The 25,846-nt window shown below is 46.9% G+C and overlaps 1 protein-coding gene across 1 annotated transcript in view; it reads right to left on the bottom strand.

Moving 5' to 3' along the window:
* Positions 1-23,221, bottom strand: part of LOC144827031 (E3 ubiquitin-protein ligase TRIM39-like) — a 223,163-nt gene extending 199,942 nt beyond the window's left edge. Inside the window, exon 1 of the mRNA XM_078685497.1 lies at positions 22,802-23,221. Coding sequence (XP_078541623.1) covers positions 22,802-23,221 — 420 coding nt within the window. The remainder of the gene's footprint in view (positions 1-22,801) is intronic.
* Between the last annotated feature and the right edge of the window lie 2,625 nt (positions 23,222-25,846).

The raw sequence follows: 25,846 nt of genomic DNA, 5'->3' as shown, positions 1-25,846 counted from the left end.
TTCTGGACTTCTATCTTTGGTGCACCATCTGTATTCTCAAGATTTGGTATCTGTTTCAACAGTGGAGTTTTCGTGTGGCTAGCTCTGGGTGTTTTGTGCACAAACACAATATTAACAAACCTATTTGGAAACTGAAGTGCCTAACCGTGGTCAGCCACATTTTTGCTGTTCTTCATAATTGTTCTCTGGACTGTTTCGCACTCGTTTCTATGGTTACCATTCTTACTGTACAATTGTAATCATTGATATCCTATATCTATAATGCCTAGATATCAGGATGGACGTGAGGAGTTGGCCCAAGATTTATTTGGGGCTGATAGGTCCAAAGTAGTACCTAATAAGACCACCACTGTTACATTAAACCTTGAGGGCATGTTCCTGGAACTAGAACGCCTCCGTAAACAGGAACTAAGCAGATGGTGGGATGGTGTAACGTTGGAACAATACATGAAAAATGGCGAGATACCGCGAGGGTGGCGGATCTTGATCTTTCCAACATTTGAAGACTTAAGTAATGATCTTCTAAAGGAGTGGGAATGCAATTTAGAGGGGGCATCTAGTACTATGATGAAAATCTTAGTAAGACATGCTGCGGAAAAGGGGGAGAAACTCCAAGCTGAGATTGAGATTCTTGAGAAAGAAATTAATGATATGCCTGAGAAGGAATTGATTGAGAACAACTATGCCATCTTGAAAGAAGTAATGGACAACCATCAGACTTACCTCAAAAACAAGTAATTAACTAAAATCAAAAGAGATGGCAGGGTTTATACCTTTGCCAAAAAATATGATGGCATACAGGGTACTGATGATGTAACTAAGAAAAGGACAAGGGATAATAGAGAGGAGAGTGATGACACAGGCTCAATTAGTAATATCTCTGAATCATCCCAGAGTAGTATGGCTTCCAATATCACTACACCAGACGTCCCTTCAGAGGAGGGAGCCACTTCCTTTCAAAAGGAACTGGCAAAGCTCAGAATCAGCAACCACCTTCAACAAAAAAGAGATCTCAAAAAACAAGGCAGGGAGAGATCTAAAGGCAGATACAAAAGGGAAACCAGTGAACAATCAAACTGTGGGAACCAAATTGAGAAAGTAACTGTTTTGAATACATGTGAAATTGCTGACACGATGTTGTTACCCAATGTCAATACAGATTTAAAGATTGTAAACCTCTCAAATAAAATTTTGGACTCTGAGGAAGCAAAGATCCTGAGTAAAGGTCTTAGTTTTTGCCCTACACAGGTCGGAGATTTTGCGAATATACACGTGGACATTTTTAAATTTATAAGGGTGTTGAAGTTAAAAGACTATTTTTCTAACATACCACATGACCCTAGAGAGTCCGTAGACAAACAGAGTACTGTGACACACACAATAGGTGAGGTACGTAATATACACTGTCTCCTGACCCTTAATTTCACAGGATACCAACACAGATACTGGTCTCCATCCACAGTCTAAATTTACACCTACACACTCCTATCATCACAACATTGACATCTTTTATGATAAGATTACCCAGGATCTCTATAACCTCGAGAAACCTAGTAGATTTACGTCTTGGGCCACTTACAACATCACTCTGGCAGAAAGACAAGCACTCAGAAGACTCAATAAAGATAACAACATCGTAATAAGAGAGGCCGACAAAGGCGGTAACATCGTGATCATGAATCACGATGATTACATGAATGAGATAGCAAGACAACTTGATAACAAGTCATACTATAGGGAACTGCCCAATAATCCAATCACTGAGAGCACCCTCCTGATTAATGCCAAATTACTTGACTGGAGAGAGACAGGACTTCTTACTGAAGATGAACTCAGGTTCTTATGGGTGGAATGTCCATCCTTCCCTTGCATTTATGTACTACCAAAGGTGCATAAGGGAGGACAATTTCCTCCTGGAAGGCCGATAATATCAGGAGTGGGGTCACCAACAGAAAAGCTGTCCCAATTTGTAGATTTCAAACTTCAGAACTATGGGGTCGATTAGGATTGCGGTGAATCCGCATCCTCCGGGCCGGCGGAAGCCACTGCCGGCCCGGAGGCTGCGGATTCACCGCTGCGGTAAATGAAAAGACCCCCGCAACATTAGGATGGCTGGGGGGTCATCGGCGGATGGGAAGACCGTCCGCCGCTTTTCCGCCGCAGTCGCCTTCCGACTGTGGCGGAAAAGCTCTAATATGGTGGCGGTGTCTATCAGACACCGCCAGCCATATTAGGATGAGCTTCAGGACATGCCTTTCCGTGGCGGCAATGCCGCCACGGAAAGGCATACGCGGTACAAAAGGGGGTGGTGATGGACGGAGCATCTGAACCAATCAAACACTCACACCCAGTCAAAAGATCTGGGTTTGATCCATTACCGTTCTTTAGCCCACTCTGCCACCCCAGTTCAGACATGGCTATATGCAAATAAGTCTGACCCTGTGCCTCATGGGAACAGTCCAGTCCGAACTGCCAAGCCATGCCTTCCCTGGACCGGAAACAAGCTTCCGAGGACCGGTTTCTGGCATTCCAGCCGTCTTCAGCCCGGCTTGCTTGAATCCAGTGGCAAAGTGAGCAAGGGACTCACGTCTGAGCATAACCTGCCACACCTATGGCAGCCAAAAGCAGTACAAAAGGGGGTGGTGATGGACGGAGCATCTGAACCAATCAAACACTCACACTCAGTCAAAAAATCTGGGTTTGATCCGTCACCGTTTTTTAGTCCACTCTGCCACCCCAGTTCAGACATGGCTATATGCAAATCCGTCTGACCCTGTGCCTCATGAGAACAGTCCAGCCCGAACTGCCAAGCCATGCCTTCCCTGGACCGGAAACAAGCTTCCGAGGACCGGTTTCTGGAATTCCAGCCGTCTTCAGCACGGCTTGCTTGAATCCAGTGGCAAAGTGAGCAAGGGACTCACATCTGAGCATACCCTGCCACACTTATGGCGGCCAAAAGCGGTACAAAAGGGGGTGGTGATGGAGGGAGCATCTGAACCAATCAAACACTCACACCCAGTCAAAAGATCTGGGTTTGATCCATCACCGTTCTTTAGCCCACTCTGCCACCCCAGTTCAGACATGGCTATATGCAAATTAGTCTGACCTTGTGCCTTATGGGAACAGTCCAGCCCGAACTGCCAAGCCATGCCTTCTGGACCGGAAACAAGCTTCCGAGGACCGGTTTCTGGCCTTCCAGCTGTCTTCAGCCCAGCTTGCTTGAATCCAGTGGCAAAGTGAGCAAGGGACTCACGTCTGAGCATATCCTGCCACACTTATGTCGGCCAAAAACGGTACAAAAGGGGGTGGTGATGGACAGAGCATCTGAACCAATGAAACACTCACACCCAGTCAAAAGATCTGGGTTTGATCCATCACCGTTCTTTAGCCCACTCTGCCACCCCAGTTCAGGCATGGCTATATGCAAATCAGTCTGACCCTGTGCCTCATGGGAACAGTCCAGGCCGAACTGCCAAGCCATGCCTTCCCTGGACCGGAAACAAGCTGCCGAGGACCGGTTACTGGCATTCCAGCCATCTTCAGCCCGGCTTGCTTGAATCCAGTGGCAAAGTGAGCAAGGGACTCACGTCTGAGCATACCCTGCCACACTTATGGCGGCCAAAAGCGGTACAAAAGGGGGTGGTGATTGACGGAGCATCTGAACCAATCAAACACTCACACCCAGTCAAAATATCTGGGTTTGATCCATCACCGTTCTTTAGCCCACTCTGCCACCCCAGTTCAGACATGGCTATATGCAAATCAGTCTGACCCTGTGCCTCATGGGAACAGTCCAGCCCGAACTGCCAAGCCATGCCTTCCCTGGACCGGAAACAAGCTTCCGAGGACCGGTTTCGGATTCATAATCCTCATCAGCCAGGCTATCTTGATTCCAGTGGCCAAGTGAGCAAGGGACTCACGTCTGAGCAAACCCTGCCAACTTAGGGCGAACAAAGCGATACAAAAGGGGATGATGGACGGAGCGTTTGAGCGATAACCTATAGGGCCAGTTGTTCTATTTACGTACAGATCTGGTGTACTTGGGTGTATGCATTTGTCTAGTCTGTGGAGCTCAGTCCAATATTTCTAGATGTTCTCAGGTAAGGTTATATTGTTGAGTGTGATATGATTATGCCTCTATATAAGTTTGTGAAGCTCCGTCTAGTTATTGCTAATTGTGATTTGCATTAGATTACAGTATCGCGTGTGACACAACGCTCTTGGTAGCCACCCTAATAATGATAGTGTTTATTTACACTATGACTATATTTGTGATCCCTTTTAAGATGGCGCTGGGTTCCCAGTATAAATTTCGACATATGCCTCTCACACTATCAGTAGATATACATAGGATCGCACTTGTCAATAATTTGGAAGGCGCACATTATCTAATTCAAAATATGATCAACATAAGGTAGGATCTTCATGTGCCTACATGAGATGCCATAATGGTACTGCTAACGTCATTTCCGAACAGGACGTTCATTTATTATTTAAGTCTAATAATGTATATTAGTTTTCTAATCGGTCCATCCCGTTCTCATTACCCTTTGGATATTAGTTGATCAATAGCTCATTTATGTTCTTTTTACCTTTTTCTAAACTCTGTATGTGCAGTGATGATAGAGGCATATGTATTTCTAATCTGGCTGAGTACACTCTTGAACCGTTCTAAGATGGCGCACACTCTCGACAAGAGGTAAAATGCGTTCATTCTATTGGATACACGTGATTAGGCGGGTGCATTATGGGTAGACGCGGACTATTTGAACCGGACCCACAGACATGGCGAGATTCGCGAGCCGGCTGATTTTTGGGCACCCACGTAATGTGACCAGGTAATGGGGTTACTTTCGGAACGTATTTGCCTCCCATTTATTGATGGTGGGTTACATAGACTGTTGGTTCTTTCTTTGGTGCTAGACTTTATAGATGGAGGGTCTTATAATATATTTAATGCTGGATCTCAGTTTTACCATAACTCGAAGTAATGCATATATTTCTAACACCAAATAAGTGCGTTGGCTTTGGATTATGGATGGCCCTTTAGCTCTATGTTTGTGGGTTTGATGTTATTGACCCCGTACAGGTTGACTAATTAGTAAGTATGTTAACTACCATACTTGTAAGTAGTTTTCTGACCGAGTGAGGATCACGCTTAGATGGCATTAACGATGGGGGGAGGCACATATATCCTTCTCTATCAACCAATATTTATTTGTGCTTACTATGCTCACGACTTGAACCTTGAGGATTACAGATTCATGTGTAAACCCATTTCTTTCTCTATGCTGTCCGGGGTTATAGATGCACCGTTTCCCATTTATTTGTTTACCTAAGGTAAATCTGGCAACATGTTTTTGGCAATTGTCACTGCATTTTAGAATGAAATTTTCCTTTTTGTAAATAATTGTCATATGTCCGACCCGTGTTATTTATATATCTCCCTTTTTTTAGCTGAGCGACCATTCTTTTGGTCGGTCGGCAGGTTTAACCTAATGCGACAAAGGGTGGCTCATTATATCTATAGGTGAGTACATTTGTACTGTATTAATAGGGCTGGATTTTTGTTTTCCCTCGAGTGGTTCCTTTTATTTATTACAGCTCGTTGGTTCTTGAGATTTTATGGCAATGTCTTTACCTTATGCTTAATTTAATGTGTCTTATAACATCCTATAGGAGTCTGTCTTAGATGGGCACTTTTTCCATAGTAGAATCGAGTTGGTAATATTTATCTTTGACCATCAATACTTTTGCGGACTAAGGAAATATGTTTTTTTTGTCTGTGAAGATATATATCGGGTGTTTTAGCATACCTGGTCACTGGTCTTTTTGGGCCCATCCTCACGCTGTGGGCCCTCATGATATGTATGTGTTTATATTGTCTTGAATAGATCCACAACTACCTTTGTGGTTTACAAGTGCTGCGACTCGGGAGTCACCTGGTTGCTGATAATTGCTGCCTTTGCAACTTGAACCTTTATATTACACCACAGGTGAGATTGTGTATTATCCCAATATAATAGGGGGGTTACGATAATGCTACTCTCTCCTGACCCGTGTATTTGAACTTGCCACCCAGCGTTGATGGGGGTTTGGTAGATGCTCTAGATTCCTATATGGGATCGTTATAGGAGTTCTGTTATTCTCTCTAATTTTTTTATTCTGGGGGTATCGGGTTGATTCTACTTCGCCATTTGTTTCATGAGATAGGCTAAACTCCGTCCATCAAGGCTAAACTCCGTCCATCAATCCCCTGGACACAACAATATACCCCCTGGTCCTCGTGAAGTCCACCCCTCCCGCATTACTTACGATGCCACCACCCTCCTAGCCCTCAACCCCGGCCGATCCCTCACCTGCGTCCAAGCTGCTCCTGGCCACACCCATGGACCCTTTTCCTGCAACTCCTGCAAGTTTGACGCCACCAAGAACTACTCCTCATCTACGAACACACAACAGATATCCGACCCCAACCAACTACAAAGCATCCTGCTCAACACCCGATCGGTCCACAGGCACCCCATTGACCTCTGGAATCTACTCGACACCATATCTCTGGACGTCGCCTTCCTAACAGAAACATGGATGAACGCCACTTCTGCCCCAGACATCACCATTGCCATCCCGAAAGGCTATAAGATCATTCGCAAGGACCGCACCGGCCACACAGGAGGAGGCATCGCTATCGTCCATAAGAAATCCATTCGCATCTCAACCAGCTCAGACATCAATCTCGCCAACTCTGAACACCTTCACTTCCAGATCCACATCGACCCCAAGACCACACTCAGAGGCACCCTCCTTTACAGGCCACCAGGACCCCGCGCACAATTTAGTGAAGACATCACAGACTTCATCACTCCACACGCGCTCCCCTCCGAGGACTACATCCTTTTGGGAGACCTCAACTTTCACCTTGAAAAGAACAACGACCACAACACCTCCACCCTTTCGGACAACCTCACAAACCTCGGACTTAAACAACTTGTCACTACCTCCACCCACATCGCAGGTCACACACTCGACCCTATCTTCACCTCCAGCAAACATTTATTTATTTATTTATTGTCAATTTATAGGGCGCAACAGCTACCCAAGAAGGGTTTCCCGGCGCCTAGACACAGCTAGAGGCGAAAAGACAGAAACGGAGGGAGACTTTGAGGGATTATTGTTCGTACAGCCAGGTCTTTACAAGCTTTCTGAAATTGTGGTAGTTATCTTCCTTCCGAATGCTTGGAGGAAGCGTGTTCCACAGGGACGGTCCGAGATAGGCAAAAGATCTGCCCCCTGATCTTGTACGTTTAAACCTTGGTATGCAGAACCATGCTGCTGTCTGAGACCGGAGGTTTCTCTTTGGTGTATAGAGGCAAGCAAGGGATTGGAGGTAACATGTTTCCTTCAGCCATACCACAGCTCTCCTTTGGACTGCCCACAGCTGCGTTCACTTCACCTACAACAAGCCCACATCCAACAACCACCCCCAACCCACTCTGCAAAGAAACTGGAACAAAATCACCATCGACCAGATCTCCTCATCGCTTCTTCAAAAGCCCCCCGCCCATTCCTCAAACGCAGACCAAGCAGCCACCAACCTCACCCAATGGTTATCCAACAGCGCCGACATCCTAGCACCACTGAAAAAACGACAAATCAAACTAGGCAGCAAGAAGGCCTCCTGGTTCAATGATGACCTTAAGAAATCCAAAAAACTCTGTCGCTCCCTCGAAAAGGCCTGGAAAAAAGACCCAACCACCAGCACCAAGGACGCCTTCAAAAACGCCACCCGCATACACCACCAACTAATCCGAAATGCCAAGAAAGCAGCCTTCAAGGACCGTCTAGATAATAACGCCCACAACAGCAAGGAATTATTCAACATCGTCAAGGAATTTACCAACCCCTCAGCCAACTCCAACGACATCACCCCCTCCCAAGCCCTCTGCGACTCCCTAGCCTCATTCTTCCACAACAAAATCGCAGACATCCACAACAGCTTCGACAACCAACCCGGAGACCAACCCTCCCAATCCCCTGCAGGAACCCCACCCCCCCTGAACATCCTCAATGACTGGAAGCCAATCTCCACTGAGGACACCATACGTCTGATGAACTCTATCCACTCAGGATCCCCCACTGACCCTTGCCCCCACCACATATTTAACAAAGCAGACTCCATTATTGCACCGCACCTCCGAGACGTCATCAACTGCTCCCTCAACTCCGCAACCTTCCCGGAAAGCTGGAAACATGCCGAACTCAGCGCCCTCCTGAAGAAACCCACAGCTGACCCCACCGAACTCAAAAACTATCGCCCTATCTCACTCCTTCCATTCCCAGCCAAAGTCATCGAGAAAGCTGTCAACAACCAGCTCGCCGCATTCCTCGAAACCAACAAATCCCTCGACTCCTCACAGTCCGGCTTCCGAGCCAAGCACAGCACCGAAACCGCCCTCATCGCAGCAACAGACGACATTCGAACTCTACTGGACAATGGAGACACAGTCGCCCTCATCCTCCTCGACCTCTCCGCAGCCTTCGACACAGTCTGCCATAGCACCCTTCTACAGCGCCTCAAAAACATCGGAATCCAAGGAAAAGCACTGGAATGGATCACCTCGTTCCTCTCCGGAAGAACGCAGAGAGTCCGCCTTCCACCATTCAAGTCAGAGGCCACTGAAGTCATCTGCGGCGTACCTCAAGGGTCCTCACTCAGTCCCACCCTCTTCAACGTCTACATGAACCCCCTCGCGGCCATCGCACGCCAACATAACCTCAACATCATCTCCTACGCCGACGACACTCAACTGATCCTATCACTCACCAGAGACCCTAACACGGCCAAAACCAACCTACACGAAGGAATGAAAGAAGTAGCCGAATGGATGAAGCACAGCCGTCTGAAACTGAACTCAGACAAAACAGAAGTCCTCATCTTAGGTTCCTCCCCCTCCGCCTGGGACGACTCTTGGTGGCCAGAGGCCCTTGGAAAAGCACCCATCCCGACAGACCACGCACGGAACCTGGGCGTCATCCCGGATTCCTCACTCTCGATGAACAGACAAGTCAACGCCGTTTCTTCATCCTGCTTCAACATTCTTCGCATGCTCAAAAAAACATTTCGCTGGATCCCTACCGAAACTAGAAAAACAGTCACCCACGCTCTGGTCACGAGCCGACTGGACTACGGAAACACCCTCTACGCCGGCACCACCGCAAAACTCCAGAAAAAACTACAACGCATCCAGAACGCCTCAGCCAGGCTCATATTAGACATCCCGCGTAAAGAACACATCTCTGATCACCTGAAAAACCTCCACTGGCTCCCCGTCAATAAGAGGATCACTTTCCGACTCCTAACCAACGCACACAAAGCACTCTACGAAATCGGACCCGAATGCCTCAACACACGACTATCCTTCTACACCCCCTCCCGCCAGCTACGATCCTCCAACCAAGCCCTTGCCACTGTACCCCGCATCAACAAAACCACCATGGGAGGTAGATCCTTCTCCTACCTAGCAGCTAAACTTGGAACTCACTTCCCACTGACCTTCGCCTTACTCAGAACCACCTAGCATTCAGAAAACAACTCAAAACGTGGATATTCAACAAGTAACTCCCCACCCTTCTTCAAGCGCCTTGAGACCCTCTGGGTATGTAGCGCGCTATACAAATCCAGACTTGACTGGGATTATATACATTGCACACTGAGGACCTTTTGTACTATGGAGCCTGATATATATATATATATATTTTTTATTGTTATGTTTAGAAAGTGATCTACTCATATCGTCGATGCTTCTTAACTCTCATTATTCGACCACTTCAAGGAACTATCAAGAGACTAACAAGGTGAGACGCTGACTCGTAGCCTATTTTTCCAATACTTCCTTATGTAACAGGTTACATCAAGGGGATGTCCATCTCTATGTCTCCAGTGCAGCATTATCTTGTTGTTGCACTAGAACTATCAATATGTGATGCATGGATACCCCAAAATATATAAATTGGTTCAGTTGCTTGATATATATTATAAACACCTTTTAGAATCCCTTTGGACTAGACAGGAAAGACTATCTTTTCAATCTTAATTGCTTCTATTTCTTATTTCATGTGTATCTCCTATTCTTCTCTACTGCACACTATTTTCTTTTCCGTTCTCCTATTCATTCTTTCCGTTAGTTTGCTGCTACTGTTTTAATTTTGATCTTTCCCCTAATGGTGTGTCCTAATGGCGCACGTGTAAATCCTGGTGGAAAGTGATCTTATGCACTCCGTAATGTAACTATTCCCCGCTTTTATGTTTTGTTCCCATCTCACTCTGTTGCTTGTCTTTTGTGAATATTCATGTGTGTGTCATATTATTAATAGACCTATGGGTCTTATATGGCATAGTTTTAAGATTGGTCCGTGTACTTTGTCTTACGATTCATGGTGTTATTTTTTGATTGTTGTTATTGTAAGTATATGTGCTGTATGTTTGTGTATTTAGTGTTTTTTATTCTGTGTTCTTTCAGCCCTGATTAAGTTCCGCATGGAACGAAACGCATTGGCTGAGGTCTTTTAAAGATTGAACCAAATAAAGGATTTTCACAATATTACAATTTTCTGGACTTCTATCTTTGGTGCACCACCTGTATTCTCAAGCTAATAATTGCAATGTCATGACCAATCAGAGAAAGGAAAATGGAAAGAGTTGAAACATTTGAGGGTAGAGAGCCAACAAATACAGTATAAATATCACACCAAAATTGGGGTCTGTTAGAGTCACAGGAGCTGATCGCAGAGAGGGAGATGCTGATTGCACTGCAGCTGTTTGCAGAGAATTCTGAGAGCCTGAAACTATGCCAAAAGGTTCACTGATAAACCCCTGTAGGTTCGAGATTCGTAACGGGACACTAGGCCTGGGAAAAAGACTGCCTCCGAGGAGGCCTGGGTTAGTAAGTATAGCTTTGGGGTTTAGTGCTGGGTAGGCAGGGTTTTAGTATAGAAATCTTTAGAATTAAATGCATGTGTTTTTAACTATGATTCTCTGGTCTTTTCATGCAGAATTTCTCTTTCAGTTACATGACCAAGGTTTAATGTTTTATTTTAGAGAATAATGCAATTAATGTGAACCTGAATTTTCTCTTCATGATTTTTATTACACAGTTTTACTTGATTTATTGCCTGAATAAATAGCAATGCTCAGTGAGAATTAACAATGATAGAATAAATGCTAATTTTCTTTTATGCAAATTAATTACATGAAATCTTTTAAATGATTTCAGGTGTTTGTGATTCTTTTAGAGTCAATTAATTATGCAAATCAATGTATTGTTCTAGTGAGGTTAAGCTGGTCTTAACAATCACTATCAACTTGCTCAACTAATTGGTCCATCGACCTGATTGGCGGGGTACATTGATGCATAGATTAGTTTAGTAGGACTATTGATGGAAACAAATGTTGGTGTTAAAATCTGTGCTTAAAAGGTATCCTGTCATAGGAAAGAATACACTCAACCCATTGTATATATAAATTTGCAAGAGTCTGGGGTAAAGTGTGTGTGTGTGACTAGGTGTGTTGTACTTTTGTGTTAAAGGCCCCACCAGAGTGACTTGGACCCTGGGTTGGTGATATTTCTGGGTGAGCGCTGCATCAGAGTGACCGAGGGACCAGCAGCAGATGGGCCTTTAGAAAGGGTTTCTGCTGCTGGAGCCCAGGGAGGCGCTTCTGAGGGAGCCTGGGGAGGTGCTGCTGATGGAGCCCAGGGAGGTGCTGCTGATGGAGCCCAGAGAGGTGCTGCTGAGGGAGCCCAGAAAGGCGCTGCTGAGGGAGCCCAGAAAGGCGCTGCTGAGGGAGCCCAGAAAGGCACTGCTGATGGAGCCCAGGGAGGCGCTGCTGATGGAGCCCAGGGAGGCGCTGCTGGTGGAGCCCAGGGAGGCGCTGCTGGTGGAGTCCAAGGAGGCGCTGCTGATGGAGCCCAGGGAGAGGCTGCTGATGGAGCCCAGGGAGGTGCAGCCAATGGAGCCCGGGGAGGTACTGCCGATGGAGGACAGGGAGGCGCTGCCGATGGAGCCCGGGGAGGCGCTGCTGACGGAGCCCAGGGAGGGGCTGCTGGTGGAGCCCAGGGAGGTGCTGCTGAGGGAGCCTGGGGAGGTGCTGCTGATGGAGCCCAGGGAGGTGCAGCAGATGGAGCACAGATAGGCGCTGCTGGAAGAGCCCAGGGAGGTGCTGCTGATGAAGCCCAGAGAGGTGCTACTGAGGGAGCCCAGAGAGGTGCTGCTGAGGGAGCCCAGAAAGGTGCTGCTGATGGAGCCATGGGAGGACAGGGAGGCGCTGCCGATGGAGCCCGGGGAGGCGCTGCTGACGGAGCCCAGGGGGGAGGGGCTGCTAGTGGAGCCCAGGGAGGTGCTGCTGGTGGAGCCCAGGGAGGTGCTGCTGGTGGAGCCCAGGGAGGTGCTGCTGAAGGAGCCGGGGTGATGCTGCTGATGGAGCCGGGGAGGTGCTGCTGGTGGAGCCCACAGAGGTGCTGCTGATAGAGCCGGGGAGGTGCTGCTGATGGAGTCCAGGCGGTGCTGCTAATGGAGCCCGGGGAGGCGCTGCTAATGGAGCCCAGGGAGGAGCCCAGAAAGGCGCTGCTGACGGAGCCCAGGGAGGGGCTGCTGGTGGAGCCCAGGGAGGTGCTGCTGGTGGAGCCCAGGGAGTTGCTGCTGATGGAGCGCAGAGAGGTGCTGCTGATGACGCCGCATTTTGGTGGATCTCTGCATCTGCCAAACTCTGATGAGGCCCAGACTCAGTTACTCCTGGCAGGGGTCTCAGTGACTCTGGCATGTTGTGAGTAATCCCTGCTCTTCTACTCCTTACAATTTCCATAAAACCTCTAAAGTGGTGGGTGAAACACAACAATTTTTTCCTCTTAATAAATTGGGTGCACAGTTTGAAATGTGAGGAATAAGACATGACAGACATTAGGACTGTGATGACACATCTTGCAGAATGACGCCATGGCAACATCGCAAGTCTTAACATCTTGATCAGCTCGGCATAACTTGCACCACAACTTTGTTGTCAAAATATATTCATCCTGGCAATTATATTATTTTACTTAAAATGTGGCATATCAGGAATTTACAAGAGTGACGTCAAATAACCAGGGAGAGAGAGCCAGCAATGATACAAGCACATCAGAGCCCTCCCAGCAAAAGAAGACGCCATGATGTGAGCACCCCTCGAAGGCAACAGTTACCAGCACGTAGCCCACAGCAAGGCGAGTTTTGAATAATTTCAATTCCAGGTGCCATAAGCTTGCCAATAATCTTTGTTTTTAGCACATTTATGGTGAAATTAAAATCTTCTGCTGTGAAGAATCTTAGGGATGGGTGGGCGGGAATTTGTTGCTTTGACTCTAACGGGAACAGAGACAAAGAGGTCTCAGTGAGGGTTGTTCGGGCCTATAAACCTCTTGTCCCTTCCAGCCAAGTACCACCCCCCTGGCTGTGCACTGGTGGTTCAGGTCACTTCTTCCTCCTTTCGAAGAGTCCCTTCATAGCAGACAATCTACAGTCAATCCAAATCGAACTAGAAAGTAGCCTGTTTGGGGGCCCATTGTGGTAAATAATGTATTACCCTGTCATAATTTCTATACATTAATAAGGATCGCTCATAAAAATGAGAGGCAGAGTCCGTGGTGTCCGGTTCAAAAGGGCTTTAATACAAAAGCTCGAGCTTATGAAGAATCGGGTTCCATCACCACTAAGGTTCAGGAAGGGTCGTCATCTGAGTCTTTATTCACATAACACATTATATATAGTAAAACCATACAATTGCATTGAATGAGAGAAGGCGGGGCGCTCCAGGCGGAGCAAGTGAAGGAGAGAGATAAGAACACATGGGCATGAAAGAAGGCATGAAAGAAGGCGTATGTGTGTTCACTTGATGAGTCACAGGTGTGTCATAGGTGGGTGGATGCATGGAGGAGATCTGCAGGGTCAGCAGAAACCTTTACCCTACTTGCGCGCGCAAAACTGGTCATGACGTGTAATTGACGTGTAACTGGAGAGAGCTGGGGGGAGCTGACTTTAGCACTAGTAGAGGAGTATGGGATGTCAGAACGACCTGCACCTTTGGCACATCTGATATCTTGTGTTTGGAGGATGTATTGTCTGAAGTAAAGGTCTCTCGAGTAAAGGCTGTTCATCACTAAATGCTAGTGTGCGTGTATATTTCTTCGTGCATTACGTGGGGCCATAGGCCTTCTATGGAAGCGGGTTCAGTAAATCTGGAGACAGAAAGGCTAGGCCCTATCTTCTGCAGGCGGAGTATGTTTGTTTACCCCTTTCATTAGACTGGAATGTGTTTTTGCGGAGCTGAGCAGATAACTGTAGGCAAAATACCGTCTTGGCAGGCCAGGCCGGGCACCTCTCAGCTGAGCAGGAAGTAAGGGAGAGGTCAGGGATTCATAACTAAACTGCAGCTTTCAGAGTCAGAAGAGGCTCGGAGCCTGAATTCGGGGCCTGGCTTGACTGTGCCACAAAACGTGTGCATCTCGACTTTTAAACGTGTACCATGCAAATGCATTGGCAACATAGGCCTCAGTGCAGAATTAACCTTTCATTCATGGAGGGCCTAATAACTGACATGCTAACATTGGACGGAAATGCAGTGGGAAATTACATGATGACATGGACATACATGGGGCATAGTTACATATATAGGGTGCGAGTGGGGGACACACTGGCCATATAAAATTTCTATTTCCTCACCATGACCCAGTAGGGGAAAACCTCTCAGCCAATCTCCTCCTGGGTGCAATGAAAACTATGGGTCAGTGTGTTCAAACCTTCCTCAGGCGGCTAAGGCCCTCACCTCGCTAATGACTGGTGCGGGCTGCATTCCTGGCAGGGTTCTCGGTGGCTGCTCTAGAGTGTTGTGTCTAGATTCCCTGCTCCTCTACACCCTGGTGTAGGGGCTCAAGTGTGCGGCCTGTGATCCCAGGACTGTCGCAGATGAACCATGTGCTCCTATGCCGCCTCTTCTCTGGAGCTCACTTGTACAAAGTGTGATTCGAAGACTATGGCACACACACAGTGTGCTCTTCAGCAGCCAATTCTGTGGGACTGGGACTGCCAGTTTGTGACTTCTGATCCCTGGGCTGCAACAGCAATACTTGTGCTTTTCTGCACAGGGGGGGGGGGGGAATCACGGCATGAGACCTGTCATCCCTGCACAGACATATACATAAATTGTACTCCTGGCCCCCTCTCTGCATAGAGCCACAGAACCTACTGAGATCCCGGAACAGATTATGTGTATTCTTGGGTCTCTCTCGCTATAGAGCCCGCGGGGCTTGAGATCCCTGAGCACTCACTAACATACCGTGCACTTCTGCTTCTCCTGCGCTACAGAGCCCAAAGCCCCCCTCGAGGTCCCAGAACACTCACAGACACACTGTGTTCTCTTGGGCCTCCTTCTCTACTTATTAATCAAGATCATAGCAACACTCAGGATCCCTGGACACTCACAGACATTCAGTGTACTCTTAGGCATCCTTCAGACTCACCTATGAGACTCGAGGTGTGGGATGTGTGATTCCAGGTCTATGACAATCATACCTTGGGCTCCTCTGCAGCCTCTTCTATGGGACTTGGGCTGCGGGCCTTATGTGCCCCAGGCTGTGACACACGTGCCTTTCTGCCATTGAGCTGCCTTTTTCTGGAGTCCTAGGAATGCATTGATCGCTGAACTCCTGCAGACACACCTTATGTTCTTTTGCAGCCTCCTGCAGAAACTCCCAAAGTGTCTCTTCATTTATGAATCCTGAACACCCACACACAAACCTTGTGATCTTTGTCACCCCTCTCTATGGAATCTTAGGAGTGCCTTGTATTTCCAGTCATCTAAGCACAAAACTCATCAGCCTTTGCAGCTTTTTTTGTGGGACTTACTGAGTGATGTCACTGGTAAACACTGAACACCCGCAGACACACTTTGCACACTTCTGCAGCATCTTCTGTGGGGCTTAAGGTGTGGGACATGTGACCACAGAGCTGTGGCAGACATACCATCCCTCGTTATCTTGTTATGCTCATTCTCTGGAGTACACACTGTGTGCTCTTGTGCAGAATAGTCTATGGAGACCGTGCAGGGCAATGAGTGATCTGTGAATTCCTCCAGACCACCTCTGTGCTCCTGGGCACAATTCCCCATGGAGCCCTTAGTAAGCAATTAGCTATGTCTGAACTGATACAGACACCCCTTGTAAATCTTTAGCTCCTTCTACGGGTCTCAATGTGTGGGACTTGTGACCCTAGAGCTGGGACACCTTTCTACTCCTGTACCTCTCAATGTAGTCCTATTTTTTATCTGGAGACCATTAGGGATAAAACAACAAACCCTGGATTTCCAGATCTCATTGGCCTTGGGTGGGCCCGGGCACTTCCTTGGTTGGGCCTTGCCCAACCACTAAAACTGGGCCTGCTTCCCTGTATTATTCAAGGAGTGGCTTCATTTGTGATTCCACGACAACCTTACAAGAAAGAGGCTCAGAGCAGCACTGCAAGCCATTTGACTGCGCCGCACTGAGTCACTATCAAAGCACAGGGATGCGTCATATTCACAATAATATGTCGCATCCATGTGCTTTTCCCTGCGCTGGCACATAACTGGCTGCCCTGCGCCAATGCAGGCCCCCTTCCATCATGGTGCAAGGGTGCTTATGTTGTGGGGAGGTTGTGGGAAAGGACACCGTCCTGCATAAAAACAATCACAAGAGGTGTTTGCCTCTTTCTATGTGTGCTACAGAATGCAGCACGCATAGAAAGAGGAAAAATCGAGGAGAAATGAAAACATTTCTCCTCGTTGCGTCTGCCTGCGGGCCCCTGGGGAGGTGTAGGTTTCTGATGCATTTCAAGGTTTACGAAAGCTTGTGAATCTGGGAAATGGGGCAGAATCCATGCGTGTTGCGTGGGAACACACACAGCAACACCCATGGAACGACCCTTTCACGCATAGTGCTACATGATAAGGGACGCATTTACAATCGGGTGACCTACTGTCCGTAAATTTCATGGACCGTCTGTCATTTTAGTATGATGTCTGTAAGGCGTCCGTAATTTGGGGATCCCAAATTAAGGACGCCTTACAGACATCATACTAAAACCGAAATGGGAAATCTCAGAAAGGAATGCTGTTTCCCATGCGAGAGGTGCCGTGAGTTAAAAAGATTTCACTCGGGCCTCTCGCTCTGATCTTTTAAACTAAAGAGGCTGCCTGCAGCAGCCCCTCCCGGACTTCCCTCGTGCAGACTGTGGAGCGGCCCATTGTCAGTCTGAGACTCCAGCTGGTTGTCATTCAATAAGTGCTAATGGGCCCAATTGCAGTGACAGCATGTGGGGTGACTTCTCCTGCATGGGACAGGGCAAAGCATTCTGCTTTTGTCTAGGCGCCATGATGGGGAAAATAAAATAACTAACACCGTTTTCACTGTACATCTAAAAGACAGATTTCAACATACAAATAAAAAATACTATTTATTAATGTTTATTGTAGCTAGCACAAATCTTGATTGCAGAAAGGGCCCGATGTCGCTTTGCAAAGTTGCGCGCATACAGGGCCGGCGCTAGGCATGGGCAGTGTGGGCAGCTGCCCAGGGCCTCACGCTCAGCACAATAATAGGGGGCCCCCGCTTTCACACGTTCACAGGCAGCTCACCTATTCTCCGAGGCCCCCCCCCCCCCCCCCCCCAACCCGATCACATTGCTAATGTATTTGTTCAGGGCGGCATTCCTGGGTGTGAAAGGTGGGGGGAGGGTAAACAAGGGGTAGAGGATGTGAGAGCAACAAAGCCAATAATTACGGCAGCTCTCCAGAACAAGGGCGGGGCAGCTCCTCTGTTAAAATCCTGTATTGAAGAACTTGTCTGCCCTTTGTGTATTTCCTCTCCAGGAGATAGATGGCCCTTTTGTTTCCACGATGAGCCAGACATCAGCAGATAAGGAGAGGTTGATGAGGGGAGGGGGGGAGCATCTAGCTCAGACTGCCACAGTAGGGAAGTGTTTATTTATTTTATGCGTTTTTAACTCGCGCTGACTTTACCAGAAGGTGTCGGAGCGCTTCACAATAGGAACAGTACTGATACATGAGGAGAAAATTCCAAGCGAGCAAATTACAAAAGCAAACGTTAAGTTACATGAGGCAAAAAAAGTGACAATTGTGAGCAAAGAAAATACAAGAGGTAGCAAACGGTACATTACAAGAGGAAAAAGTGACATGGGTACAGGTTACAAAAGCGTACAAAGTAGAAGTAGAGGTAAAATACTGCAATAAATGGAGGACAACTCAAACACAAGAACAAACGTTAAGGAGGCAGTAGTGGCACTTGTGCTCAGCAAAGTGTCTCACTACTGCTTTGAGGCACAGGAGAGGTGGTCCTTATCCCCTGGGCCTCAAAGCACTAAATCAGGCTGTAAGGTTAGGCGTGTGGCCCCTTGCACTGGGACGTATCCATTATCCAGTGCTTCGAAGTCCAGGGCAGGGGGCCCTCACAGCTCTCGACCAGGCTGCAAGGTGCAGATGTGGGGCCCCCTTTGCATCTGCTCCTCCAGGGCCCCCTCCCCACACAATCGCAATACACATCAAGATGTCTCGACCTTGCTGGTCCGGGCCTTGTGAGATTTCTGGGGGGGGGGGGGGTGGGGGAGGGAGGACAAACCGAGAGGAGATTGCAATTATGTTGGCTCACAGTGTCAGGGGCAGGCGGGGCAGCACCTCTGTTAAGTACCAGCCATTCCCTTTCTGCATTTTGTTCCTAGGCGACAGAATGCCCCTTTGAGTCCAGGACCAGCCGGACATAGGTAAGGAGAGGTGGGTGAAGGGTGAAGGGAGCAGCCAGATCACTGGCTTTTTTAAATATTTGCAACACCCAGTTTTTTTAATGAGAATATGCATTTAAAATGCATTTACAACTGTCGTGGTAGAGCAGGGTTTTGTGAAATGCCTTGTTATTGCTTCGAAGGGGCAGGGGAGGGGCCCCTTTCCCTGGGCCTCTAAGCACTAGACTGCTAGAGCAAGCTGCAAGGCCCAGACGTGGGGTCCCCCCTTCCCTGGGCTTTGTAGCCATTACTCCCTCCTTCCATTATTTGAACCCCTGCGAAATGTATCCAAAAAAGAAACTCTAGCTGGAAAGGTAGTCTCTTTCTAAGATTTTTCCCTTCCAAAGTACAGCATCGGGAAGGAGAGCAACACCAGAGTGTGTCGAAAAGGGGCCAGATTGATTTTATTCACATCCAAAACACGTTAGTGCCACTTTACAGTGTTTGCCAGTGAAGCACTACTTTTGTTTTCTTGTATTTCTCTGAACAGCATTTTTTGTTCCGAGTGAGGAAGCACCCCATTCCTGGAGGTACTGTGCCATACCCGTTTGATGGGCGGATAGGAAAACAAAATGCATGCCGCAGCTCTGTGTTCACAAATGTGGTCTTTTTAAACCACCCTGCTTACATTTTGTAAGGATCTAAGCAATGGACATTGAAAAGGGTCCCTTCTGGTCCTGTAGTCATGTCCTTACCTTTTCATGGAAAAGCACTCACTGATTCTGAACAATGAGTGTAAAGGCGTTGAGGTTAGCATGTTATTCATGCTTAGATTTCACATGCTGTACTTAATCTTGCATTCCCTATGAGTGTTTGCTTTTTCCAGTATGTTACATTTATTTTAGGCTCATATTGCTCTTGTCTAGTGCATAATTTAGATTGTGTCGCATCGAGGTGTTTATTGCGGGGCGCAATTGGGTTGTAGGTGAAGACAGTGCGAGTTTCTCTCAGTGGGGCAGTACGGTGGTCAGTGGGGGAGAGGATGTGGCACTATGGTCAGAGCTGCCAAATTTGGAACTTTGGAACCAGGTTCAGCCTTCATGACCAGTCCACCATACCATTCCCCTGAGAGAGCACATTCCCATGCTAGACCTTAGAAGGCCCCGAAACACCTTAGAAGAATGGTGTCTGAGCACCAGCAGGTGGACCATAGCGATGGCAAGTGCAAGTTAACCTTGAAAGCCTGTCCACTACAACCCCTATTGAAGCTCACTTCCAGTCTTGTGGGCAGGCCTACGAAGCAGCACACCTAAGAGCAACAGTGACTCTGTCACTAAGGTCACAGGACCCTTGAGCAGGGAGGCTCTAGGTGTGACCGGTGAGATCGCACTGAGCTGACTGTGGGTGGGGTCGTAATGTTTTTGAGTATATTTTGTTTTTAAAAGCACTTGCCGCCTCCTTCCTTGCCTCCAACAATTTTCGGCAACAATAAAAATATCATGATATCTCCGGTGATTAATGTTTCTTCATTGAGAAAGATAGAGTTTCGTCAGGTGGAAGTTTTGACTTGTGAAACGGTAGAGCAGAGGGTTAATGTGCCTGCTCCAAAGAACATGTACCGTGCAGATCACTAAGTCAACATGATGTAAATAGGCCAGTGGGTTACTGCTTTTGTCAGAGATCCCATTGTTACTTGCAGTTTATAAGTCAAACTCCTAACACAGAACAATGAGCTATTAACTGTCATCTAAGAGCTACATGCAAACACAGAAGGTATACATTAGAGCGTTATGTTTTTTCCCCAGTCTTTGATTATCCTAATGATGCAAAAAGGGTTCATTTGGACAGAAATCATATTAAAGATATTAAAGAGAATCCCCAACTATGGTATTACGTTCTAAATCCAGAGTTTGTGTTTCTCCAGATAAATCGCTATTAAACTATACTGCCTACTAGTAGGATTGTCATGTGTCTCCTACACCTTGTAGTCCTTTGTCTTATGTAACATTACTTTTTGTGATTTACAGACGTATGATTGATTGTCTCGATGTAATGTGTGTGATATAAAGTTCTCTGACACCCTACACTGATGTCAGTGGCGCTGTAAATCAAATTGAATGCATCGGAGCAAGAATGTGGTTGTGGAGACTTGAGGGACACTGTTAAAGGGTGGTAGTGAGGGAATCCATGGCAGAGCGAGTCATTGGGGGGGGGGGGGGGGAGGGGGGGGGGGAACAAACATTGTCGCATAGGGCTCCACCAGCGCTAAAGCCAACAACTTCTACTTCCTACAGTTCTAACACCCAATCAAAAACGCTGATTTGAAAACCACTTCAATCTGAAGCATACCTTCAAGCCAATGTATGATTTAGCAGTGGTCTCGGTTGTTTTAAGTCTTTTTTATTCATGTACAATCTTTATTTGTTTGCAATGGTGTCTTGTAATTTTGTATTATATGTGTTGTGTTTTTGCACATAACATAGTTCTGCCGAGTAAAGAGCCCACACATAAAAAAGATTGTCCTATGACTCTGGGATCCTGGTGAGAGGATTTACGTTAAAACAAATTACGAAGCATTAATGTCATCCTAAGGTAGCACAATAATGGCATAGAAAGACAAGGGAGCCTTTTGAAATTTGCAATTATATCCATGGTGTGAGAGGTTTTCTCTTGTGTAATTTTATATTTTGAATGATCCCGCCCCTCATTACCTCCACAGGATCTCCCCCCTTTATGAGACAGAACTAGAATGTTTATCATGCAGTCATCTGGAAACAATCAGTTAACATGAGTAACAAATATCCATCTTTGTTTAGACCTGAACCTAGCTTTTCCATCCTAGTGACACATGTAATCCATTTAATACAGTTTTGAAATAAATGGACTTATTTAATTTGTATATTTATCTTTTTATCCATGTTACTGATATCCACATTAGATCTCTTTAGTGATGCCAAATAAGATCAATAGCTCTGCGATGTCACTTTCTGTGATGTCACTTCTTGTGATGTTACCAAGGATGACTCCTCCACTAGGGCGGAGGAGTGTCACCCCACTGCTTTCTTGCAGAGCGAGAAGCAGAAACATAAAATGCTAAAACTAAAATTTTATGTTTCTGCTTCTCGCACTGTGAGAAAGCAGAAGTGTTTGGTTGGGGGAGGGTTCTACTCTAGGGCAAGGGAGGAGTGGCTTGCACACTGCTAAGGGCTCTGACTGTTTGGTAGGCCCTCTGGGGCCGACCAAACCAGTCCTGCGCATTCTGGCCTTTTTGGTCTGGCTGGTCACCGTCCAGACCAATCACAACGCTGTCATTTCAGCTTTGTGATTGGCTTAGGAAAGGGAAGGGAGGCTGCAAGAGAGCAGAGACGACACCAGACCCGGAAAGGGAAGTTTAGTTTTATATTAACCCCCCTGCGTACCTTCCCGCAAGAACCCCGCGAGACCCCCCACCCGCGAGTCATGCCGGCCGCGACTGGATGTTACATGCAAATTAGAGGGGCCTCACATCTTCACTTTCGCCCGGGGCCCCAGAAGTTCTAGGACCGGCCCTGCGCGCATACTAAAAAACTGTGAAGTGCACGATTGGCTCAACCTTATATAAACTTATTTTGACTTGTATTTATTTTGATTGTCTATTTACTTACTTATATATTATTGTGCCACCTCCTCTGATATGTCTGTAAAACTTATGTTTTGTCCCAAATTTTTGTCCTGAATTTTGAACTTCTGTCCTGAATTTTTGTCCTGAATTTTGACCCTTTGTCCTGAATTTTTACACTGACCGTCCTGAATTTGCACCCTGCCAGTTGGTAACCCTAATTTACAAGGACACAAAAAGCACCGCAGTGTGGCTTTACATGTCCTTATAACGATGGGGGAGCAAAATGTGCCGCACAGGGGGTGGTGCAAAGGGCTTGTAAATATTTCCCTTGTACTCCTCTGCAGCCTTCCCTTTGAGTCTCAGGGAACGACTTAACTTGTGATCCCATAACACCCGCACACGTACCTTGTACTCCTCTGCAGCCTCCTCGATGGGTCTCACTGAGTGGGATTTATGGTCCTTGGACTCCCGGCACACCACACATATCAACCTCTCTTCCTCATCACAGAACAGACTCAGTTTCTCCTCGTGTTTCTCGCACAGATTCTCCCGTGGGGGCTCCACGGGGGGCTGCAGGTGAAGCTGTTTTAACATTTCCACAATGTTTCCCAGTTGCATGTTGGGTCGGAGGCTTCTCCCGGGAGATATTTCTCTGCACTGCGGACAGGGGGAGTTTCCCTCTCTCCCCTCCCAGCTCTGAGTGATGCAGGGGCGGCAGAAGTTGTGTCCACAGTCGATAGTCACAGGATCCGTAAAATATTCCAGACAGATGGAACAAGAGGCCTCATCTTTGAGATTCCTGCCTTGAGCTGCTGCGGCAGCCATGATTCAGAAATGCAGAAAACAAAAGTCAAGTTTCGTTTCTTTGTGTAAAATGGGAGTGTCTGCGTGTCTCCTCCTCTGTGGACTGGAATATTCTGGTTCTCTGTAAAGTAGGAGTGTCTGTGTGTCTTCTCTTGTGTGTCCCGGACTCCCTAGCCCAGGTTGTACTGAGTTTCTTGCCCTAAATTGCACACCGGTCGCTGCTGAAAAGATGAAGAGTCTCAAACACGCCTGACATTTTCCTCTGGGTCCACTAAATACGGCCTCGCTAATTGTATTGTAATTGCATGGATAGAGCGCTTACAGCCCCCAACGAGACATCGCAGCGCTAATGTGCAAGTTCAGCTCTGACAGCAACCCGGGCCTCGGAGAGGCTGGTAAATCACCCCAGACTGGGCCACGGGTGTTTTATTTCTGGGCTGAAGAGGGGCAGAGGGATGAGAGAAATACAGGAAATTAAAAGGGAAACCAAGACTTTCACTGAGAAAACAAGGGAAAGCAAAAGGAATACACGGGGGTAAAACAATGCGTGAAAGAATCAAAGGGGAAGAGAAGGAAAGAAGGACATAAAGGCAGAGAGAGAGGAGAAAAAGATTGTCTGAAGAGAAGAGGCAGCAACAAGAAGGGAAGGATCGGAAAGGACGAGGGAACAGAAGACGCTTCAGCTTGTTCATAATTGAAGGTTTCACAAAGCCTCATTAACTGACCATAAACAGAAACCGCAGGGGTTGCAGCAATGCAAGCTTACTTTAATGCACAGAACGCGCACGCCTGTAGCTGATCTTTGGCGTTTAGTGCATTCTGGGACTTGTAGTTTTCCGTTTTACATTATAAGTATTATCTCAAAACTCACAGCAAGCGAGAGCTGTGAGCTAAAATGCCAGGACTGCTCGAGGTATCAAGCACACAGAAGGTGATGGCACCAATGCTTCCATCTGTCTAACCCAATCCATCCTTCCTTTGCCCTTCACGTCACCTCAGTGTGGACCCAGCCATATGCAAATCAGCCGTGACCGTGCTCCAATAGGGGAAGAGCCCAGCCTGAACTGCCCAGCCAGGTCCTCCCTGCACCGGTACACAAGACGCCCAGGACAGGTTTCACCCTGACGGGGGCTCTTCGGCGGGTCCAGCTTGGCTCCAGTGGCACAGCGAGCGAGGAAGGATGTGAGAGAGCGCAATTTGAATATATAATATATAGTAACCATATCTAGGCATGTATATTATAAACGTAGGAATGAAACGCATATCGTAATGTAAAGTTGGCGAATATAGCATAAAGGCCAATGAATGTGATAACATGGTATAGGAAATGTAAATGTATTCATACGTTAAAATGCATTAGATTTAGGAGACCCGTATACATGAAGGGTAAATGTATGGAAATGTGTATAAATGCTTAGGAAATATAGAGCGTGCACAGTAGAATTCGTGTACGTGCGCAACTTTAAATGTGTAACTTTACATTGGGAGAAGCGGCGAGGAAATATAACGTGGAAAGACGTAAACGTGGAGAAACGTGGATAAATGTATAAGAGAACTCACGTAAAGATGTAACCAAGGAAAATGCATAAGTTATATTCTATGTAGTCGTATTCTATGTATTTCATGTATTTGATGTAGAATGTTTAAGTATAACTAAGGCTTTTGCTAAAATACGAATATATAAATGTATGCCAAAGGTTATGCTGTGTAGAGGGTTTCTGTAGGAATGCTGGAAGAGTTTAGGTCATTTGTGTATGTAACCTAACTGGTCAAGAGCTCGAAGGAGCATAGTCACATGAAGTGTAATTTAGTGGTCTTGTGAAGGTCGTAAATAGCTTGATGTGGACATGAGAGCCGAGAAGTCTAGCACTTGTTAGATTTAAGGTGACAATGTCGGACGGAGCTTATTGCTCGAACGTGAGGAGAGACACTTTTGAGGTGGACTATGTTTTGACAAGACCATTCACAGGACCTAGCAGGGTCAAGTTAAGAGACATAGAGTTAAGGCCTTGTCTAAATTCATATGTTACATGATCTGAAAGAATCAATAAATGTCGACGATGAAATGATGAAGATGACATCCAAAGGAGAAGGGTCAACTTAACGAACGACGCAAGGAGTGGACCAATGGAAGAAGCAGGAAGTTGACATCATCGGGGAAAGTCCGTGGTGGGCGTCAAGGGGCGTTCCACCCACACTGTGATTGTGTATTTTAGGGACAGCACCCCGGGGAGGAGGTAGCAATTGGCAATTGGGAGATTAGGAACAGCGAGACGAATTGCTCAGAGCAAGGGCGAAGGGTAGATGCCTTGAGCAGATGCGCTGAGACATCATAGCGCAAGGGAGCAGTAGGCCGAGGACCCTTAGAGAGCAGATGGGTAGGCAGATAGGGTACTGCTTCTGAAACTTAAGATTTCCTTTAGAGGCTAAGAGAGTTTGAACTTCTTCGGGAGTCAAACTGCTGACACCTTTTTAGGGAAGGAACTTGCGAAGTAGGGACGTCACATAGCATAGAGTAGGGACAAGTTTTAACTTGATTATTGTTTTGTTTCACTGCAGATGACGCAGAAGAAACCACTTCACACCGAAGCTTAAAAGAGACTGAGATATTAATTGATTTGTATTTTGTATTCTTTTGAGATTTTA

Source organism: Lissotriton helveticus, chromosome 4_1 (genome assembly GCF_964261635.1).
Source record: "Lissotriton helveticus chromosome 4_1, aLisHel1.1, whole genome shotgun sequence".
Classification (NCBI taxonomy): Eukaryota; Metazoa; Chordata; class Amphibia; order Caudata; family Salamandridae; genus Lissotriton; species Lissotriton helveticus.
The sequence above is the reverse complement of the archived record's forward strand: the minus strand, read 5'-3'. Positions and strand labels throughout refer to the sequence as shown.